This window comes from Phacochoerus africanus, chromosome 3 (assembly GCF_016906955.1).
Source record: "Phacochoerus africanus isolate WHEZ1 chromosome 3, ROS_Pafr_v1, whole genome shotgun sequence".
Classification (NCBI taxonomy): Eukaryota; Metazoa; Chordata; class Mammalia; order Artiodactyla; family Suidae; genus Phacochoerus; species Phacochoerus africanus.
Window position 1 is genome coordinate 153,124,290 of NC_062546.1, and position 22,052 is coordinate 153,146,341.

General features: G+C 35.6%; 1 protein-coding gene across 2 annotated transcripts in view; it reads right to left on the bottom strand.

The window, feature by feature from the left end:
* PDE1A (phosphodiesterase 1A) overlaps nucleotides 1-22,052 on the bottom strand; it is a 259,700-nt gene that overhangs the window by 4,405 nt on the left and 233,243 nt on the right. Inside the window, exon 14 of one of the 2 annotated variants that reach the window (XM_047773020.1) lies at nucleotides 11,090-11,504. The exons of the other annotated variant lie outside the window; for it this stretch is intronic. Within the exon in view, the coding sequence (XP_047628976.1) occupies nucleotides 11,440-11,504 (65 nt within the window). The 3' untranslated portion in view covers nucleotides 11,090-11,439. Of the gene's footprint in view, nucleotides 1-11,089; nucleotides 11,505-22,052 lie in introns of those variants that run through there. 2 annotated transcript variants of the gene reach the window in all.

Consider the following 22,052-nt stretch of genomic DNA (forward strand, 5'->3'; position numbering starts at 1 on the left):
AAATAGAAACATAAAGCAAAATTTACAGACAAAAGAGTCATTATATAAGAAAGTTAAACGATTAGAAGAATTTAATTTTTGAGTCAATTACTCAAAATATCTTGATATTTTGGAAAACAGTCATATATTATAGAATGCTCTTTTCATCTGAAATTTGATTGAAAATATACTAGCAATTAAACTTTGCACCAATTAACTTTGAGATCATTTCTCCAACATACATTTTAAGACTGTCTTGTCTCTATTGCAACTAATATTTACAGTTTATAAAATTAGGAAGCATATAGAACTTATGGTGTTTATCACAAAGAAAATTATTTTGTCCCTTACTTTTGCTTTAGAATATATTCAACAGGAGAAACTTATCTTTTGTCCCAGCTTTAATCTTTCAGGTAGTTTCAGGACTTTTCCAATCATTCTTAGATGATAAAAACATCATGTGATCACATTAGATTGCCAATGTCTTAGGTCTGGTCACATCTAAAATACATCAATCTTAAAACAAAGATAAAACTTCTTCCCAACCTTGGAATTGTTGCAAAGCCTAGGAATGGTGGTGGTGGGGGTCATGACTGATGCTTCTTTTATTTCTTGTTTGCCATCCACCAACTTGGCTACCTTGGACTCTTGAACTGGAGCAAAGGAGGGAGGGCTAAGAAGAGCAACAAATTTCCTACCTGATCAGTACCACTGTAGGATGGCTTTGCACTCACTAGACCTGGCAGGTGTTTAGAACTGACTTTATTCTGTGAGCACATTCATAAGCCTTTCAGGGACTTCTGTCAAGTATCATGGCTGGAGACTTCTCACCACCTCAGTATGGACATGTGAAACTCTGGTTCTTTTGCAATATTCACAGTAGCCCTTGGAAACACTGGTTGGTACATCTCCAGCTTCTGTCTCCTGAGGTCCTGTCAGTCTTACAAATATAGGTTCCAAATATTTGGTTCATATGAAACATTCATTAGGTCTTTACTCCCATAAAGCATGTGAGTAAAGGCTAAAATTTATATAGCTTCCTCCCCTCTGGCTTATTTGCCACTATCTAACCTTTTAGACCTCTTAAAAAAGAACTAGATTCCATTCCCAGTATCCCCTTAACTTCAAGCTCTCCAAGGGTGAAGCTCTCTATCTTTGATTTGAAGTGAAGATGGAAACATCTCTACACTTTACCCAATAGCAAAGAGCTCATTAAAGAAATCCTCCTCACAAATCCTATTCTAAATGTCAACAACCTGACTGTTTCAACTGTTTGATTTTGGGTGAAGGTTATGACTGACTTTTGAATCTTTGAAATTTCTGCTTCACAAGTTAATTTGTTTCTGACATTTATCATCTTAGAGTCTTGACTTCAACTTTTGATTTAATATCTTGTTACTTATGATTAGAACAGAACAAAATAGACTGGAATAGAGCAGGAGTAGAGAAAATAGATTGAATTAAAATAAAGAAATATAAGTAATTAATTCTCTGGTTCTCAAAAAATTTGAGACTCTTTCACAGTGGGCAAAAGGACACTGAGGTTCTGGAGTTCCCACTGTGGCTCAGCAGTAATGAACCCAACTAGTATCTATGAGGATACGGGTCCAATCCCTGGTCTCACTCAGTGGGTTAAGAATCCAGTGTTGCCATGAGCTGTGGTGCTGGTCACAGACTTGTCTTGGATTGGGCGTTGGTGTGGCTGTGGTGTAGGCCAGCAGCTCCGATTTGACCCACAGCCTGGGAACTTCCATATGTCGTGAGTGTGGATAGGAAAGAAGAAAGAAAGAGAGAGAGAGAGAGAAAGAGAAAGAAAGAAAGAAAGAGAGAAAGAGAGAGAGAGAGAAAGAAAGAAAAAGAAAGAAAGAAAGAAAGAAAAAGAAAGAAAGAAAGAAAGAGAGGAAGAAAGAAAGGAAGGAAGGAAGGAAGAAAGAAGAAAGAAAGAAAGAGAAATAAAGAACAAAAAAAGGACACCGAGGTTTACCAAGAATCAAATGTTCTTATTTCTAGGGGATAAAGAACTCATCAGTAACAAAAGAGGAGTAACAAAAAAAAAAAAAAAAAAAAAAAAAACACACACACACACACACACACAAAAACCAGTAACAAAAGAGGAGCAAAACAGCAAATGGTTAAAAAGCAGCAACACACCCCACCCCCAAATGTTACATAGACTATACCCAAGAGTAATTTCATTAGAAAAGGAACAATTTAAAACTCTTAACTCAAGAGAAGATTTTTGCAGCACTGAAAAAAAATGTGTTCCTTGAGACTGTAAAATTCCAGATGTTTTCAGAGACACAGACACAACATTGCCAATCAATTGCTTGGCAGCCAGATTGCCTAGGAAAATACTGAGGAAAAATTAGAGTGCTCAGCAAATTCAAACCACATCTTTTAGTTAATAAATCTTTAGTTGTAGAAGTCTTTATAACTAACGTCGATAATACTATTTGGAAGTAATTTTTAGGCTTTCATAAAAAAATAAAGTCATAGCATTCTGATATATTATTATGCCAGAAGTGAAGAAATGATTTGCCTTGTTCAATTCATATCATTGATGTTAGATAATCTTCATGACCCAAGAATGGTCTATGTAAAAGACCTTGAAAAACATCTCTATAATCCAAGGTTCAAAACATTTTAAAATCAGAGTCCTCTCTTTTAGTTTGGGTAAACCTACGGCCTCCTCAACATAAAATACATTAAAAATGATAAGAAATACATAAGGTTACAAAGGATTTCACTTACATTATAATTATCAACAACTTTAAATAATCCTTAAGATGTGATACAGTAATATATTGTAATAAAGTGCTTCTTTATTAATGCATTATATAACAAGATCTAGCTACAGGTCTATAATCTAGTAATTTTGAAATAATAATAATATCAAATGATACTTCAAGGTATTTCCATGAATTTAAATTTTATGAAAATATTTATGATTTCCATTGGTGACAAACACAAATAGCACAAGTTTTACTATTCTGTTTCCTACAAATGCAAAAAAAAAAAAAATCCTACGCTTTAGTTCAAGATTAGTAACAAATCACTCTCCAAGTGTACAAGCTCCATCTATACAACATGGGTTAAAATTTTTAATATAATCTAACTTAATTTTATGGGTAAGAAATAGGCCCAGAATAATCAAGTGATTTCCTCCAGTAGAGAACACAAATAGATAACCTGAAGTCAAAACTACTGGCTTTTAAGTCACTATTATTCCAACAGGACCCATAATATGACCCTGGAATTTCATTTTATTGAAGAGATTTTCAAGTTCGCATACATAGGAAACTATACCCTAGGAATGAATGGAATGAGTCTGTTCAAAGCAAGTGCATAGAAGCTTGTTTGTCAGTCAGCAAAAAGGTAGCAGAAGTAAGAAACTTTGAATAATTCTGTTCATCTCAATGAGCTTTTAGGTATTTATCTAAATGTTAAAATTTGAAAAAAGTCATTTGTAAAGTGATGGAAATATGGGTTTTGCTTTAAAAACATAGTCTAAAAATCAGTGGAGTGCAGGGAGGGGATAGTGGTAATAGGAAGGACAGACCTACCAAAATAAACATAAATCCTCTATATTTAGCTAATTTAGGCTCTTAGCCTACAATTTGAGCTCACTATTATTATGTTAGAATCATAGTATGTTAACTTTGTAGGTGATATAAATAATATTTGCAGGGAGTAATATAAGCATACCACCAACTGCATGTTAGAGACTCCAACTGTCCAGTTATGGTCTTGCTGAATTATTATTTAAAAAATAATCTGCTAGGATAAATTATTATATAATTGAAAATATAACAAAAATAATCAATACCTTGTGGACAACTGCTTAGTGGTAGACACTATTTTAAGTGTTTCACTCATCTCAATTCTCTGAATCCTCAAGCAAACCTATGAGATGGTATTAAATAATTGTAGAAACTGAGATGTAGGTTGAGCCATCTGCTCAAGGCTTCAAGGCTTCAAGGCTATCCAGTGGCTACATCTCTCTGACAAAGTCCAACCAGAATCTTGGTCTCTAGTTTCACCATTTCCCAAAATACAACCATTTGCATATCACCTTCACCATTTCTGCTATATCTATATGCCATTTATTCTCGTAATTACAAATATTTTTTCTTTAAACAGACTTTAAATCTACTCTCTTGTAAAAAATTAGTTTTATCCTAAATACTAATCTCCAAAGAAATGACAGATTTAGTGTGCTTGCTGTGTTTTCCCAATACAGAGAATTCATAATTAACAAAAAGATCAATTCTATAGATATAAAACCACAATAATTGATTTAATTTAATTGTCTATATTTGCCTTCATATATTTCTCACCTGTCTGACCCAATAATCCTTGGAGTAGTAAAACTGTTACCAAAATTCCCATCTTAGAAATGAGCACATGGTGAGAAGGGATAACTGACTAGTCCAAGGCACCATAGCCTAAGAGAGTTTGGGAGACAGACCCCCACATCACCCTTTGAAAAGTACTCCAGTTAATTTTCCATTTCAATAAATAGTGTTTGAAAAATACTTAGCAGAAGATTGTTTGTGCAGTCTTTTTCAACAGAAAGAAAGACTAATCTGGCTATACTGCATTCTCATTTCTTCATAAGAAAAATATTACCTTTGCTATGTAGACCAGTATTTCCTCAGGCCGAGAGATCTGTCTAGTTTGATTCAGTTTTATTTTTGGTCCATTTCTGTAGCTTATGTTACTAATAACTAGAAAGAATTGATGATCTAGGACTGAAAATTATAGTCATTGGATAAATGCTATGTAGGATAAATCAGAGATTCGATTCTAACTGGTTTTTTTGGAATCTGCAGAATATAATTTTCCTTAGAGGTTGAAAATAAGAAATTTTCAACACCAGGAGAAAACACTCTTAATTAAAAACATCTTGAAAGGAAATAGATGTATGCTTTTTGCCTGAGGATACATTTTGCTGCATTCATGAAGGTAATAGTAAGCAAAGGCAAGACTGAACAGTAAACACCAACAGAGATGAGGAGGAAGAGACGGTGAGGCTGTTGAAGAAAAACTCCACCCTTTTCCAAGTGTAGTAGTTCCAACCTTATAAAGTTAGAGAAAGTAATACTTGATTTCTTAAAGTCTTATATAAGATACCTATCAAAAGATGGGTAATTTTTTTTTTCCTTTTTAGGGCCACACCTGTGGCATATGGATGTTCCTGGGCTAGGGGCTGAATCAGAGCTGAGTCTGCAGGCCTACACCACAGCCATAGCAACACCGGATCCAAGCCACATCTGCATCCTATGACACAGCTTGTGACAACATCGGATCCTTAACCCACTGAGCAAGGCCTGGAAATGAACCCACATCCTCATGGACACTACATCAGATTCTTAACCCACTGAGCCACAACAGGAACTCCAGATAGGTCATTTTGTTGTTGTTGTTGTTCGCTAAAGCAATACAAAACACATCAGTTTACATCAGCAAACTCCAGAAAGAATCCCAATGCACAAGGTATTCTATGGGTGATCTAGGGACACTGAAAGATTTGTGTACATTCCTTTGCCATTCAAAGACATTTTACCCAATTTGGGGAGCCAAACCCACGTCAAATAGCCAGAAATCTTAATGTTTAAGTTCCACTGACACTAGAGTTTAAACAGTAGGAGGTAGTGAGCTGGCTCCTTGAAAGAGTTCCATCTAAAATTAGGTCTACAGGATGCATATGTTTTGTGGCATGAGGATAGGAATGTTCTCTTAATGAAAGGAGTAAGGAGGTGAGCTGGAAGAGCAGAATATGAGCAAAGGCAGGAGATAAGAAAGAAAAAGATGTACCAAGGAAGGAGTGAAGCCCAGTTAAAAAAAAAACTCTATCCACTGGTTGAAGAAACAGTTTCTCCTTCAGTATCATTCTTTTAGGGGTAAGCTCTAATACCTATTGAAATGTTCTTATTCCCAGATGGGATTTGTCCGACTGAATCACAGATTTTTTCTTTTCTTTTTTAAGCAGGCTCTGGTGGCAGGGAAATGTGAGGGCATTGATTATCTTTGGAGGTAGACGCGTTGGGAGGGTAGCAATGGAGGAAGAAGGTCTAGGGGGTAGTGAAATGAAGACCACTCAAATCATACTTTATCTGCTGTAAAGAGTGGTAGCAAAAAGTTGCGGAAATTTTAAGGTTTGGCTCTTAGAACCAATTTAATGTGAGAGGCAATGTGGGCCTTCTCTAGTTTCTCAATCAGGGATGAAAGATGAGATGAAAATTGAGCCTGAGAGGTGTGCCAAAAAATCACATTTTCTTTATCATTTATAAGTAGAAAAAATGCATATAGAAAACTAATTTTAGTTTTCTATACTAGGTTCAAAAGTTAAAACGTGGAAAAAATTATAAAATGATAGAAACATTTTGGCTTTGCTTTTAGTATTCTAGTTAATTGGATTTTCTATTTAAAGTTGGATTAAGAAAAAAAGAAAAAAGATTTCAATTGCTTTCAGTAAAAATGTTTAAGTATGTCAATATGGAAATGCACTTTTGTGCCTAAATGGAGGGCTGAACATAATTACACTCTTTTGAACGTAGATAATCCTGCAAAAACACCTGAGGTATATTATTCTAAAATAAGCTATTAATTTTCACTTCCTTATATGTGTAGAATAGAGTGTCATTCATGTTTACTAGCTCTAGAAAACTATTAAAAGATCAATTCTTGATTTTGTTGCTTTGTGGCCATTTCTACTCAATTTGAAAGTTAAAAATAGTTGAAGGTTCTACTTTCAGGGTAGGATTTAATAACAATGCAGCTACTCTCAGAAATTATTTCTCAAATTGCTCAATTTTAACAATGTCAGAAAGAAAAAACAATGGTTCCTGCACATATGTAACTTTCCACTGATCCACAATCTCTGGCCTACAATTTTCCATAAGGTTCTGAACCCTTGTGTTTTAAAATGGACCAAACATGGACATAAGATGTCATCAGATTTACAAGTCTGGGTCGTTATACAAAATCTTTAAAAAGGATACAATACAGAAACTATTTTACATATTAAATTCTTATTAAAATCTGTATAAATGTATTTTAACATGAATGTGCTATTATTTTTTTATTAAATCATATGTAATCTGTGCAAGAAAGAGTATAGATAAATGATAAACAATGACAAAGTTTATTATTATTAATGATAATATTAGTAGCAACAGCAAAAACAGTAGTTAACATTTAGGGAATACTTACTATGTGCCAAGCACTATGCCAAGTGCTGCTTCTATTTTATCACTTAATCCTCCCAACGATTTCTATTGCTCAAAATCATATATCATCTAAAGAGCAGAACTGGGGCTTCAAACACAGAGTCATGCACTAAACTGAAAATTTGGTCACACAGTGCTAACTTCCTAACCTAAAGGGGCAAGTTTCCATTGGATCTGAAAAAGTGAAAGCATTTTGTGTTGTTTGGAGAAATATAATTGCAAAGATTCAAGTTGAGAATGAGGAATAAATATGACATTTTTCATCTTCCTGCTCTGACAAGCTGCCAAAAAAAAAAAAAAAATCAGGTTTAGCAGCACTTTCTACAAACCAAAACTCTCTTTTTACAATTGCTTTCTATAGTAAAACCTGCAGTGGAAGACAGATGAAGAAAGCCTCAAATCCAAGACCCACACTTAGGGAGATTTCAAAGTGAAGGGCTGCAGAAAAGAGCCAAGTGTTATCTTGCTAATGCCACAGAGGAGAAAGAACAGACGTTCATGACTCCAGGAGCAATGAGATGTTATTCAATTTAAAGCCCAACATAAATACATGACTGAGGTAAATATCTATGCTTACAAAAGATCAAAAGGTGTAAATGAGAAAACCCTGCAATAGTTTTTGTCTCAAGAGTTTCTGACTCACCATCCCGCAATTCACTATAGACTTCAGGGATCACAAACTGAATACACTGTTTTCTTTGCATATTCATATGTAGCAAAAGCAATGAATTGCTTCTAACCTAGAGACTGTGAACATCACAAATTTCTCATTTTTTACTGTTTATGATCAAATTCTTCAGTGGAGGAGGCACTTTTTTTTTTTTTGGTATGAGTTTCTATCTAGGGAAGATGAGAGAAGAAAGAATCAGGAAAGTATGTCTCCTTTGATTTTGCTCATCATTTTTCCCTTGGAGACAAAAAACACTTAAAATCTTCACCAAGCTGAATACAAAATTTTCAGCAAGTAGGTACCTACTACAGAAAAAGATTTAGAAAATATCAGTGGCCTGCATAATCCAAAATTCTCAGAAGTTTTGGCTGTCCCTGATGGTATGTATTCTATACATATTGCTTGCCAAATATACTAAATGCCCAAACGATTGTTTTTTTTTTTGTTTTTTTTTTTTTCTCCCCATCTTATTATCTTTAAGTCACCAAATCTTAGAAGGCTGAGTTGGTAACTACATTGATTAAAGTCTAAGAACCAGCCAAAATAGAAATCAATCTCACATATCCAGCTATCCTTTAACCCGGAATGTGAAAAACTGGTATTTTTACAAAATGCCTCCCAGGCTATTTTTTTCTCTCCTTTGTACCTGTTCTTATCTAACTTAGGCTGGCTGTGGCAAGGGGCTATTTGAAGAAATGTGTAGAGAAAACTTTATCCACTTAATGGTTGCTGAAATCAGTAGTGGAATAAATTGCTTCTCTCGATCATATCTGCAATGTTCTCCTATTACAGTACATTTATAAATTTTAAATCCATGCTTTAAAATAAAAGCACTTTAAGCAATTAGTTACAAAGCATTTTATTGATCTACAGCATTTAGCCAGGATTGTGGGAGCAGTTGCGATCTCTATTCTATAATAACCGATATAATAGGATAAATCTCATGATGGAGGTATACTTATTTAAATAAGTATATTTGAGAAAATAATCTGAAAAAAATATATATGAATCACTTTGCTGCATATCTGAAACTAACACAACATTTGCAAATCAACTATACTCCAATACAAAATTAAAAAAATCATGGGTGTTCGATTATCTCTACATCAAAAACATCAAAACCATTACCTCATTTTTGTTGTATTTCTTTTGTTTGATGAGATTTCCATTTCTTACTGATGACTCTGGGTTTTCTCTAAACAGCAGACTGGCACAGCATATTTTATAGAAGCCTCATTCATGACAGAAGGATGATATGAGAACATAGGACTCTTCTGAATGAATCCCATGTCCAGAGTGATGGAGATAATATTATTGAGTGGATTCTTGTGCTGAATTTCTCTCTTTACCCCCACAAATCACAATTAGTACAAATCTTCCAAGATCACTCATTACAAGCTATCTTGCTAGAAAATGAGCCTCGACTGGGTTTTGAAAATTATATGGAAAAAAAGTTTGGGCATCAGATTCTTGAAGGTTTTCATCATTTTCTCTAGGCTTATATACTAAACCTCACCTGAAGAGATTTCTTGGATCACTTTTCTTTTTCCTTCATTTTTCATCATTTCTTCAGAGAAATTAAATATATCTAAAAAAGGGCAAAGACTTTGGCTATAAATCTTTTTTTGCATGATTTCTGGGAATTTCCTAGATTCCTATAGTTAACAAGGGAAAATTATATTAGCCAAAGAATGAACAACAGTCCTAGAAGAAGTTTTTCAGAACCAGGGTTTGGGCTATATATCAGGTCTAAATCTAGGCATACTTTCAGGAATAGTAACTATGATGGTAATGTATTCTTTTGGGAAAGAAGTGAATTGCCATAAACCAAGTTTGCTGGATTAGTCAAACTTTTCTTCTTTTGGAATTGTTTTCTTTTCCTAAAGAATTCTATGCCAAGAAAAAATAAAGGCAAGTATTTTAAGTGGAAGGATCCTCAACATAAAGTACTTAAAGGTGGTTCATTTTCAGCTCTACAAACTGAGTAGCTATACCAGCTATTCAGAATGAGCCAATTCCATTCCTTCATTCACTCATGCAGAGAACTGGATAGATTTGAGAGATATTTGTGAGATATAATCTATAGGCTAACTTGATGGATTAACTAAGAATGGAAACTGATAGAAGAGTCAAGTTCAATTCACCATGCAGCAATTCACTCACTTGATCGATGGAATTGATCTACTGCATGTTTTCTCATGAGTTAAGCATAAACTCATATCAGAATTTTTATGAGTAGGTAGCATTTTTCCATAGTATACTTTTCTAAGGAAGCCTTTTATAAGATTTCTATATAGTTTGAAGTCACATACGTTAGCCCAGGAGGATAATAAGAATTATGGTAGAAAACACTAAATTCTGAGCACTTTGCATAATTTACTGATTTAATTCTCATGACAGCTACTTGTGTGATCCTCACTGTAATAGATTAAATAATTTGTTCAATTACATAGCAAATAAGTGATGAGAACAGGATTGGATAAAATAGTCTAGGTCAGAGTTCTGAATCCTAACTCTATACTAGGCAGACTTCCTGGGTATAACGTAATACCTGCTATGTTTTTTTGGTCTTTCTTCAGTATGAATGTATGACTTATCTTTGAAATGAAATCTAACAGGTAAATGATAGCTTTTTTCCCCCCAAAGACAGAGTCAGAGAGTAGGAATAAATAAACTTCCCTGTGAATACACATTCCTAAACATGAGACACCAGCCAATCTGTTATTTAATTACAGGGATTTTCCTACAAGACCAGTACAATAACCATTAAGTCAACTACTATGGGATCACAATGTAGATGGGGTAGAATAGCAATTCTTAAAAAAAAAATTAAATTTTCAGGAAGAAAATAACTTGACTAACTTTAAACTAAATTATATATTGGACAGGTCTTTCTCAAATGCCATAAAAACCAATATATTAGGCCATTTTACCCCTACCATTCACACCTACTAAAAGACAAATATTTTTTCAAAGATATCTGTCCCTTAAAAATTTTTTAAATCATTTTTAATGGCAGAAGGCCATTAAAGCATTTGTTCAGTGGGTAAATGGTAGAATTAATATAAAAGATAAATTGTTTATCACAGTCTCTGATGTTTTGGAAAAAGGACATCTAAAGTGAAACTATATGGGTAAGCTTTATTGCAGAAATGACAGTTATTGATTAGCTACTCAAAGAAAATTTATTAATGCTCATTGTATTATCTTAATAAAAATATGCTATAGAATGCCACTTAAGATATTTGAAAACATAAACATGCTGATATAGTCACAGCAGCTGAACCAGGTCAACCAAAGAATTTGTAGCTGTTACTTATCTGGTTTGTGACATCAATTCAACATCTGCAAAAATGGATCCCCTTTCTTTCATAGGGCCCTGTAGATTTCCAGCAAGCAGACTTAAATCCCTAAGTCTTTTGGTCAAATTAGAGCTGCCAACATGTATGATGTTTTACTTAAAAATGTTTACTATCAGAAAACTTCTACATTCCTTCCAAGTTTTATTGTCCATGCAGATATAGTTGAGGAGTTCACACACGCTGAAGCAATATCATTTTATATGTCCTGAATTTCTGCAGTTATTATAGTTCCTCTGTCAACAGTTTTGTTAAGCCTCTGCTCTGCAAGAAAGTTTAGAAAATGTAAATAAATCAAGTTGTCACAAGAAACTTCAAGAAGATCTAGAGACTATCCAGAAATTTACTGACTTTGAATTTAGACAAACTAGGCATAAATTCCAGCCTTTTCAAAGACTAATTGTGGGAATTTAGACAAATTAGACAAATGATTCAGGTTCAGTGAGTCTTAGTTTAATCAGACTACAATTCCTCCCTTATAGAGTTGCTGCAATAAATGTCTGTATAAAATACCAATGGGCAAATATATATATAATTTATACAAATGTATAATTTATACAAATTATATATTAATTTATTTATATTTACATGTACCTAGAATAGACAAAAACACTTATTCAAAAAGATATATCCCAATGTTTATACCAGCACTATCTATAATAGCCAACATTTAGAAGCAAACTAAATGCCTACTGACAGATGAATGAATAATGAATATGTGGTAATATAATGGAATATTACTCAGCCATAAAAAAGAATGAAATAATGGCATTTGCCACACATGGATGCACCTAGAAATTATTATACTAAGTGAAGTTAATAAGTGAAAGATAAACATCATATGATATCATTTATATGTGGAATCTAAAAAATGGATACAAATGAACTTATTTGCAGAACAGAAACAGACTCACAGACTTCTAAAGTAACTATATGGTTACCAAAGAGGACAGGTGGAGGCAGGGCAGATGGGGACTGGGGGTTTGTTATTGGCATATGCACATTGAGGTATATGGAATGACTGGCCAACAGGGACATGCTATATAGCACAGGGAACTCTACCCGATATTCTGTGATAATCTGTGTAGGAAAAGAATCTGAAGGAGAATGGATGTATGTACATGAATAACTGAATCAGTCTGCTGTAAAGCAGAAATTTCAATAGGTCAATAAAACTTAAAAAAAAAGTCTAAGAGTTCCTGCTATGGCACAGTGGGTTAAGAATCCAACTGTAGTGCAGTGGTTCAGGTTGCTGCAGAGGTGCAGGTTTTATCCCTGGCCTAGGAACTTTCATATGCCACAGGTCAGCCATTAAAAAAAATGTCTATGAGAGATAACTTTATATTTGAAAGCTCATGGGATTAGTTATACTGGGGCTAGGCAAACATTGTAAATCAACTATACTTTAATAAAAAGAGAATTGGGAGGGTGAGAATAACATACACACACTACTGTACAAAATATATGATTAAATAGAATGAACTGTATAGCACAGAAAAATCTACTCAATAGTTTGTAATAACCTATGTCAGAAAAAAGAATGGATATATTTACACATATGACTGATCCACTTTGCTATACACCTGAAACTAATACAACATTGTATGTCAACTATACACCAATAAAATTTTAAAAAAAAGAGGTAGAGTTGATGAAGCAAATACGCTAGTCTTGGGTAAGGTTTCAAAGAAATTTTTTCCTATTTCTAAGTTTACTCCTATCATGTTGCTATTTTCAGCGTATTATATGAAACTGTGAAAATAATTGAGAAAGATATGTGCATAAACCTGTGATTTGGTTGGCATACTTAACTTCCCTTGACCTCAGTGGTAATACCTAAATCATGAAGTTGTTTGGCTAATTAAATACAATAATGACTATGACAGAATCACATTATTGTCTGGCAAATAAATACATACTTAGTGGAACAGAAATTTGCATTCTGTTTAGCATTAGTACCAACATAATTACAAAAATCACTTATCATATATAATATGCAATATTGCATTTTTTTCTTTTTACGGCCACACCTGAGGCATATGGAAGTTCCCAGGCTAGGAGGGGCTGAATTAGAGCTTCAGCTGCAGGCCTACACCAAAGCCACAGCAATGCAAGATCCAAGCTGTATTTGTGAACTATGGCACAACCTGTGGCAATGCTGGATCTTTAACCCACTGAGTGAGGCCAAGGATTGAACCAGCCTACTCACAGAGACAACACTGATTCTTAACCCACTGAGCCACAACAGGAACCCCAATATGTTGCATTTTAAGATATTTCAAATACAAGTAATAATAGATGATTTAATTAGTGAACCTATCAAAATCTACTAAAATGTCATGCTAATCACAATGTAAATCTGATCTTTTAAAATTTCAATGATTTTCCATCAGTTTTAAACATTTACTTTATCTCTGGTGGGAAAGACTTCTAGTTTTCTTTTTTTAATTTTTCAAGCAATAATGCAAGATCTATTTTTAGAAAACTTTTGTTTCTTTTTTTTTAATTCACTTTTTTTTGTCTTTTTTGTTGTTGTAGTTGCTGTTGCTATTTCTTGGGCCGCTCCCGCGGCATATGGAGGTTCCCAGGCTAGGGGTTGAATCGGAGCTGTAGCCACCGGCCTACGCCAGAGCCACAGCAACGCGGGATCCGAGCCGCGTCTGCAACCTGCACCACAGCTCACGACAGCTCACGGCAACACCAGATCGTTAACCCACTGAACAAGGGCAGGGACCGAACCCGCAACCTCATGGTTCCTAGTCGGATTCGTTAACCACTGCGCCACGACGGGAACTCCAGAAAACTTTTGTTTCTTTTTGAAAAAATCTGATTTTTTCTAACAATAAGTGATTTTAAATAAACCTGTTTGACTACAGTATCATTGTATAGTCAATATATTTCAAATAAATTATGTTAAAAATAAGGAAATGCCTATCTTAATAATAACACATATGATGATTTTTCTGATTACAAAGGTAGGTTATAGGTACAGTGATTAAGGTTTTTAAAAATTTCCTGATGGTAGAAGAAAAAAAATTTAATAAGGAATTCAATGAATCTGAAAATAATAACCAAATCATGATCACCCCAGAGATGCCCAGGCATGCTTGAAGAACTATAGATGTCATTTTAGGCCAATTATCAGGCTTTTGTCTTATTGAATGGGCTAAATTTGAGGTCAGAACTAAATTGTTCTGTGCAACTGAGGGGATTCTGGAGGCAGAGAAAAGAAAGAGAGGAGAAATCTTAGGTCAAAAGGAATATAGAACTTGAGGTTTTGGAGAGAGAACAGAGGTGAGAGATGAAAGTGATGATTTATATTTTGCTCTAAAGCATAATGTAAGACAACAAAGCTTCCAATGTACTTGGAGCTGGATTAATTGTTGGGAGAAACTGACAAAGTCTTGAACCTAGCCTAGTGTGAGGAATATGAAGGACTCAGTCAATTCTGGGTAAAAATTCTGGTTCTATTTTCTGGAGGAAAGTAGCACCTGAAAGGGAGAACTTTCTAAAATAGCTATTCCCTACCTCATGCCCCACCTCTTTAGTCTTCTTCTGCCCCCATCAACTCTACTCCACACTGCAGCATCCTGTCTAGCATTTTCTTCCCCATCATCACCTTTTTCACTCTTCAAATATCCACTGTCACACTCTGTACCCTAGAGTTTTCAGAGGCTACAAAACTCCTGTGAGCTCCTCCAGTTACTTATTGCAGTTTATTGCAAAGTAGAATTACAGCAAGGGACTAAGTTTTGGTGCCTGAAAATGCTGCAAGTACAGATGTGCAGACATTGAACAAGGGGAGAAGCTTTGGAGAATGTACCCTACCCTTACACTTTAGCCATTTATTTTAGCTCATTTAGCTAACAATCAAAAATATGGTACAACAGGGGGTTCCCATTGTGGCTCAGTGGAAATGAATCAACCATGAGGATACAGGTTCGATCCCTGGCCCCACTCAGTGGGTTAAAGATCTGGGGTTGCCACGAGCTGTGATGTAGGTCACAGATGTGGTTCAGATCCCACTTTCCTGTGGCTATGGTGTAGGCCAGTGGCTACAGCTCCAATTCAACCCCTAGCCCAGGAACTTCTATATGCCAAGGAAAAAAAAATATACATGGTACATGGTACAACATAACAGTGGCTAATACCATTTCATTCACTGTTAAAATAAAACTTCCCTAAAATAGAGTCAACCCTCCTCTACCCAACACTGACAGAGCTCTACCTGGCTCTGAGCAAGAACCATCAATATCTAAAGCTGAACATCCTACATTCTATGCATTCTCTTTAAAAAATCTACAGGCATTTGTTTTATATATAGTGGGTCTCTGTAAATATTTTCAGAATGACTTCATTAGTAGTTCTCAATATTTTGGCAGGCTCCATAGTTTTAGGCATGTGTAACACATTTTGGTTGTAGTATCTCATGATATTCAATAGTTCTCATTGGGTCGAGTATGGTGTACATCTCCAAAAGGGAACGTCAGAATTTCTCTAAGGCATGTGTAACTGGAAACAGATACTGAATCTCCTTCACTCCCTTTCCTATCCCAATACTGACTTTGGCACATCCTTTTTGAATATATTTTTATCTTCCCATTTTGAGACTTGCAAGGCAGAATGTAAGTACTCCAACTGCAGTACAAATAAGACAGCTTACAAAACTAAGTGATAGGATTCTTGGAGGGGGCATTTTAATGGGGTTTTGGAAGATAGGTAGGATTTTAATAAGTAGAGGAGGGGGCCCAAGAAGGAGGAGGAAAGAACAAGGATAAAGTAGAAAGAATGTCCACTGACTTTTCCAGGAAGAGAAGACAAATGTTCTATGGTAGAGACACATGACCCAAGACATAGATATTTTAATGGCAGCTTTATCTAGGTACAAATGATGTCTCCTGAGTACAGCTTTGTCAAGATGGAGCTGGCTCAGATCCTAATCTGTACTTGGCTTGTCTTGGCAAGGAGCTAGTGAAGTTTTCTGCTCTCCCCTCCAAGCCCTCTGCATTCATTGAAATGCCCAAAAGTGTTCCTGGAAATAAACCATGTTGAACTTTTAAAAAATAAAGTAGTCCCAATGATGCTGATATGCTGCCAGGGTTGAAAACTACTGAGTTATGCTTATGATAAATGAGTGAATGAATGAGTAACACACAAGTACACACTCACTGAATGAACTGTTATCTAAATCCTCTAAGGTTAAGTGATTTTGGTGAATACTACCTCTTAAAACTTTATAATTCTGATCTTCCAAATGTTCCATTCTACCAAATGCATACTCCTGCTTTACTGCACTGATAATATAATGTAGAATGTTAGCTGAAGAGATTAAATTAGGAATAGGAACAATAAAATAAATGTATAATATAATACATAATTTAATTTACTAATACTTTCAAATATGATTTAAAAATTATGAGCAAGATCTCATTTAAACTCTCAATTACATTTTAAACCATAATTAGAGAGAAAATAAGAGTCAGTTCTAGTCTTTAATCTCTGAAAGACTTTTCTTCACTCTGTTTACATGTCCCTTATGAAATCTAAAAAGTATTCATATATTTTCTCCAAAAGATGCTCAAGATTCATATAGTCCTGGGAGTTTAGTAGTTATCATGTAAAATGCATTATGTTTTATAAAAAGGTAATGGAAAAGAGTAACTGAAATATTTTATGAATATTTATAAACATAACCTTTAAAGTAATTCAATACAAAGTAAAATGGACATATTTTTGTTTTTTTAAAAAAATCTATTTTTATTTTCTCTAAGCAATAGATGTAAGAATGAGTTGCACTATTAGGGACTAATAGGGATTGCTGGCAAATACGAAAAAAAAGATCTGGAGTTCCCATTGTGGCTTAGCAGGTTAAGAATCTGACTAGTATCCATGAGGATGTGGGTTTGATCTCTGACCTTGCCCAGTGGGTTAAGGATCCAGCATTACCACAAGCTTCAATGATAAGGTGCAGATACGGCTTGGATCTGGCATCACTGTGGCTGTGGCATAGGCCGGTAGCTGCAGCTATGATTCGACCCCTAGCCAGGGAACTTCCATATACCGCAGGTGCGACCCTAAAAAGAAAAAAGAAAAATCTAACAAAGTTCTATGAGATGAGTGCAGAGTGATTGATATAGGTTTTTGTGAAAGCACTACTGTATAATTGGTTTGGGTGTGATGCTTAGGCTCACAACTCTATTTATTCTTGTGAATACTTCAGCATCTATCAGCACTGAAGATAAAGATTTACTGAGGAAGGCTCTGTAAGTGCCCTAAATTTGAGAAATACAGCCTGAAGCCCACGCAGCCTTGTTTCCAGATGACACCAAGGACACGATCTAGGTTTTCCCTTGAGAAGCAAAGGAGGAAGATAAAAGTGGCATTCTGATGGGATTACTTCCCATTTTTCCAGGGGCAGCTTATTCACACCCTGTGAAACCAAAAGGAAGAATCAGCCTGATTTAAATTGTGGAACTTCCAAAATGGACAGGAGTATCTGTGGGAGTCAGAGGGGAGAGTGTGAAACAACAGTTTCTTGCATTTGTCCCTAAAGTTCCCTAAGTTAGACACTGGGTGGAAATGAGAACAAATCGGCTATTTACACTATGTTATAGCGCTCCTTTTTTTTTTTTAACTGGTTTTTATGATCCTGTAAATATTTTCTAGGAAAAATAATTTAACTGAATTCAAGTTCCTAAACATGTCTTAAGATTGCCTTAGACCTTGGTACAAAACAGAGAATGCGGTCTCATTTTTTTTGTTTGTTTGTTTTTAAAACAGATTCACCTACGTTCAAAAGTGTCAGTTTCCCTCTGAAACATTTTTTTTTTCTTTTTTGTTGTTGTTGTTGCTATTTCTTGGGCCGCTCCCTCCGCATATGGAAGCTCCCAGGCTAGGGGTCTAATCGGAGCTGCAGCCACTGGCCTACGCCAGAGCCACAGCAACGCGGGATCCGAGCCGCGTCTGCAACCTACACCGCAGCTCACGGCAACGCCGGATCGTTAACCCACTGAGCAAGGGCAGGGACCGAACCCGCAACCTCATGGTTCCTAGTTGGATTTGTTAACCACTGCGCCACGACGGGAACTCCCCTCTGAAACATTTTTAAAAACTATTAACCACAATGGAAAATCTCAAGGAATTTAAAATTATTTCAGTTTGTATCACATAATTCAGTTAGTTTTAAATCATTCAAATTAAAAGAAAGATGAACCTCTGATCTTTTTTTCCTGTAAAGTAGTGAAAACACTTGACAAATGTTAACTGAGTAATATTGCCTTAATTCAACAATCATACTTTATTTTTAATTTCCCTCCCTACAAAAGGGAAATTCCTACAAAAGCTTCCTTCCTAGAAAAGCTGTTTATCTTGTTGATGAGCTGATGCTGTATACTATTAACTAATCTGGTTTTGTTTCCACTTACTAGCCACAGTGGTCCATGCCCATGTAGACAAATTGACATAAGTATTGCTGCTGAAGTACTCAGAAACAAAACACACACTCTCAGTTTTCAGGTTCAAAAGTCATGTCCATATATGGGGCAAAATTTCTTGGAACATACTTAGTCAAGCACTGTACTTCCTCATTCACACCTCCAGAAAACATCTAGGTTTCTCATTTCCTGGTCACAGACTGAGGTTTTCGCCCCAAGTAGCAAGAAGGATAAGTGTAGCCTTCAGATTGGAGTTGGGAAAGGTCTGACTCATTATTCCAGTGCAATTGTTTTCATTTCTATGAAACCAAAAGGAAGATGAGGGAGAGAAAATAACTAGAAGATGACACTTCTCCCCAAACTGGTATCAAAGTAATTCTAATCAAAATCCTATGTTTCCCCTTCTTTTCAGTGGAACATATGAGCTACTAAGCCAAAAGCAGGTCTCAAAAGCCTTTTTTTAATCTTTTTAAGGGCCACACCCATGACATATGGAAGTTCTCAGGTCAGGGGTCGAATCAGAGCTGTAGCCGCTGCCCTACACCACAGCCACAGCAACTCAGGATCTGAGCTGCATCTGCAACCTGCACACCACAGCTTGTGGCACTACCAGATCCCTAACCCACTGATAGAGGCCAGAGATAGAACCTGGGTCCTCATGGATACTAGTCAGACTCATTTCTGCTGAGCCACGATGGAAACTCCTCAGAAGGCTTTAATGAATGAGATTATATGGAACATATTCTATGACTCTATAGCAATTATATAGGAAATAAGTCACAAAAAAGAAATTGAAAAACACTAGTATGTTTTAACAATTTAATACATACTCTAATACCTCAAGCTTGCCTTAAGCTAGCTCTATGTTTCCTTCTGGTTCTAAACAGCTGTGATTTGTGCCCAATGCAGTTCTGGTAGCGTATCAGTTTCCACGTTGCCTCCTTTTCTCACTTCTTAATCTTCTTTGAGCCTAGTATTTTGGGGTTTGAATCAATATCAAACAAATCAGAAAATTACCCAGTATAGTAAGAAACATAGTGCATTCCAGACTGACCACCCAGATTTAATTCTGGGACATAATTAGTTTTTCTCAAGCACACATTCTCTTTGAGAAGATGGGAAAGAAAGCAGATCTGGGATTGATTTATGGTTTTTGTTCCAATCTAGGTGGATTTACTCAATATTATATGTGTCTTTCATTCCTGTTGATGTTCACAGTGAAAGTTTATTTATCTTAACAGATTATGCTGTTTCATAATACAAATACATTAGAGCTTATAAATCCATTTTACTGTTGTCACATTTTTTTGCACTTGTTAACAATGCTGTAGTGCATGTTTTGTTTATGTCTTGAGATGCAGATGAATAAAGTCTCTCTGAGGTAAAAATATAGAAGTGAGATTGCTGGGTAATATGGCACGTGCATCCTCAGCTTTTCTAGAGAACGCCAAAGTGTTCTGCAAAATGATTATAGAAATTTAAACATACACAATTAATGTGTAGGAAAACAAAAACTCTGGCATTGATGGTTCTCTGGATTTCATAGCCCATACCTAATCTGTTAACAAATCCTATCAGTTCTATTTTCAGGATATATCCAGAATCCAATCTATTTTTGCTATCCTTTTCTACTCATGGATACTAGTTCATGTATCCACAATTTAGACACTTCTTCCTCTACCACAACCACCTGAACTAAGTCCCCATCTTTGTTTCTGAGTTATAAACAACAGTCTCTTTCTGGCCTCCTTGTTTCCATTTTTTGTCTCCGAAACATAGTATTTTCCATTCCATAGCCAGAGTAAACCTTTTAAAGTATCAGTTCAGATCATTTTATTTTCTCCTTTAGAACCATACATTGTGTTTCCTAACTCTTTGGGATCCAAACCAGTGATGTGGCTTCATATACCCATCTGTCATTGCCTACACTACTCCAACTTGCCCAATTTCCGTTTCACTTGCCTCCTCTTATAACTTGCACATCAGGCAAACTCCATCTTCCAGATATTTTGCTGGTCACTACCTCTGTCTGAAAACTTATTCCCCTACCCTTTACCCCAGGTCTCACCATAGCTCTTTCTGACTGTTCATGTATTTCTTTACACTATCACTTTCTCAGTAAAGCCTTTCCCTAGTCACCTTATTTAAAATTGCAATCCTGCTCCTAACTCTCATTCCTTCTTTCATGAAGGTATGTTTTATTGTTTCTTTAGTTTTTTACTGTGTCCCTAATTCCTAGAACACACAGCAAAAGCACAGTAAATAATAATTATAGTAATAGTAACAACAGCCAACTAAAGTGGCTACTATTTTAGGTACTTCTAAGGTACTTCTAAATTAACTCATTTAATTCTTCCCAAAACCAATGTGGAGAAAGAGGACTTCCTCTTAGTGATGTAAATAGGCTGAGTGTTTCCTTTCCACAGAAAACAAGCATAAAAAGTTGGAAAACATTAACAAGAACAACTATATAATCACCCTGGAAATCAATCAAGGCAACACAACACTTTGAGAATATTTATTCTTGAAAAATTTCTGGAGGTTCTGGTAAGACTAGCAGGAACCTGTAGCTATTTCCAACCTCTGCCACCAACACCAGCTTGAGAATGACAGCAGAAACCAACTTTGCTGCCAGAGGTGGCAACTCAATTTGGGATGGGACAAGAGAGCAAAACCCCCTGGTTTCTCCAACATAAATGATGCCCATGGCTAAATTACAAGATGATGATGTTAGAGTATTTAATTAAGCACAGGACCATTCTGAGTGTGGGGGACTGTGTGACTGCACAGTTTATACATCCAGGAAGTGGTCCTTGTAATGGCTGTGTAGAACCACAGATATTTGGGAAACTCTATTTCCTTTTGACTAAGCTTATGTGCTGGGAAAACATGAGTTACAGAGTGGGATGATGGAATTAGGATCAGTATTTCTTTTGTTTTCTAATAGCAGAGGTGGAGGAATAATGTAACACTATCTAGGATTAATTAACTATTTAATTAAACAAATATTTACTGAGTATCTGTGTATGTCCAGCACTGAGCAAGGAGCTAAGGACACCCTAGAAAACATAGCAGACCATGGCTCTACTTTTGAGAATAACAGGTTTCCATGTGCAAGACAGATAATAGGTAAAGCAATAAATAAACATCACTGATTATGGACAAGCGATACCACTTTGAAGTAACTAAACTGGTTTTGAGTAGGGAAAAACAGGCAGAGGACATTATTCCTAGTGGTCATGAAAGGCCTCCTTGGGGGCTGCCCAGCATGGGATTTTAGGGCATTGTGTTTAGAGAGAAAGAATGAATTCCAGCTCCTCCACTTACTAGTTGTGGGATTTGAGGCAAGTCACATAAGTGCCTTCTGCCTGTTTCCTTA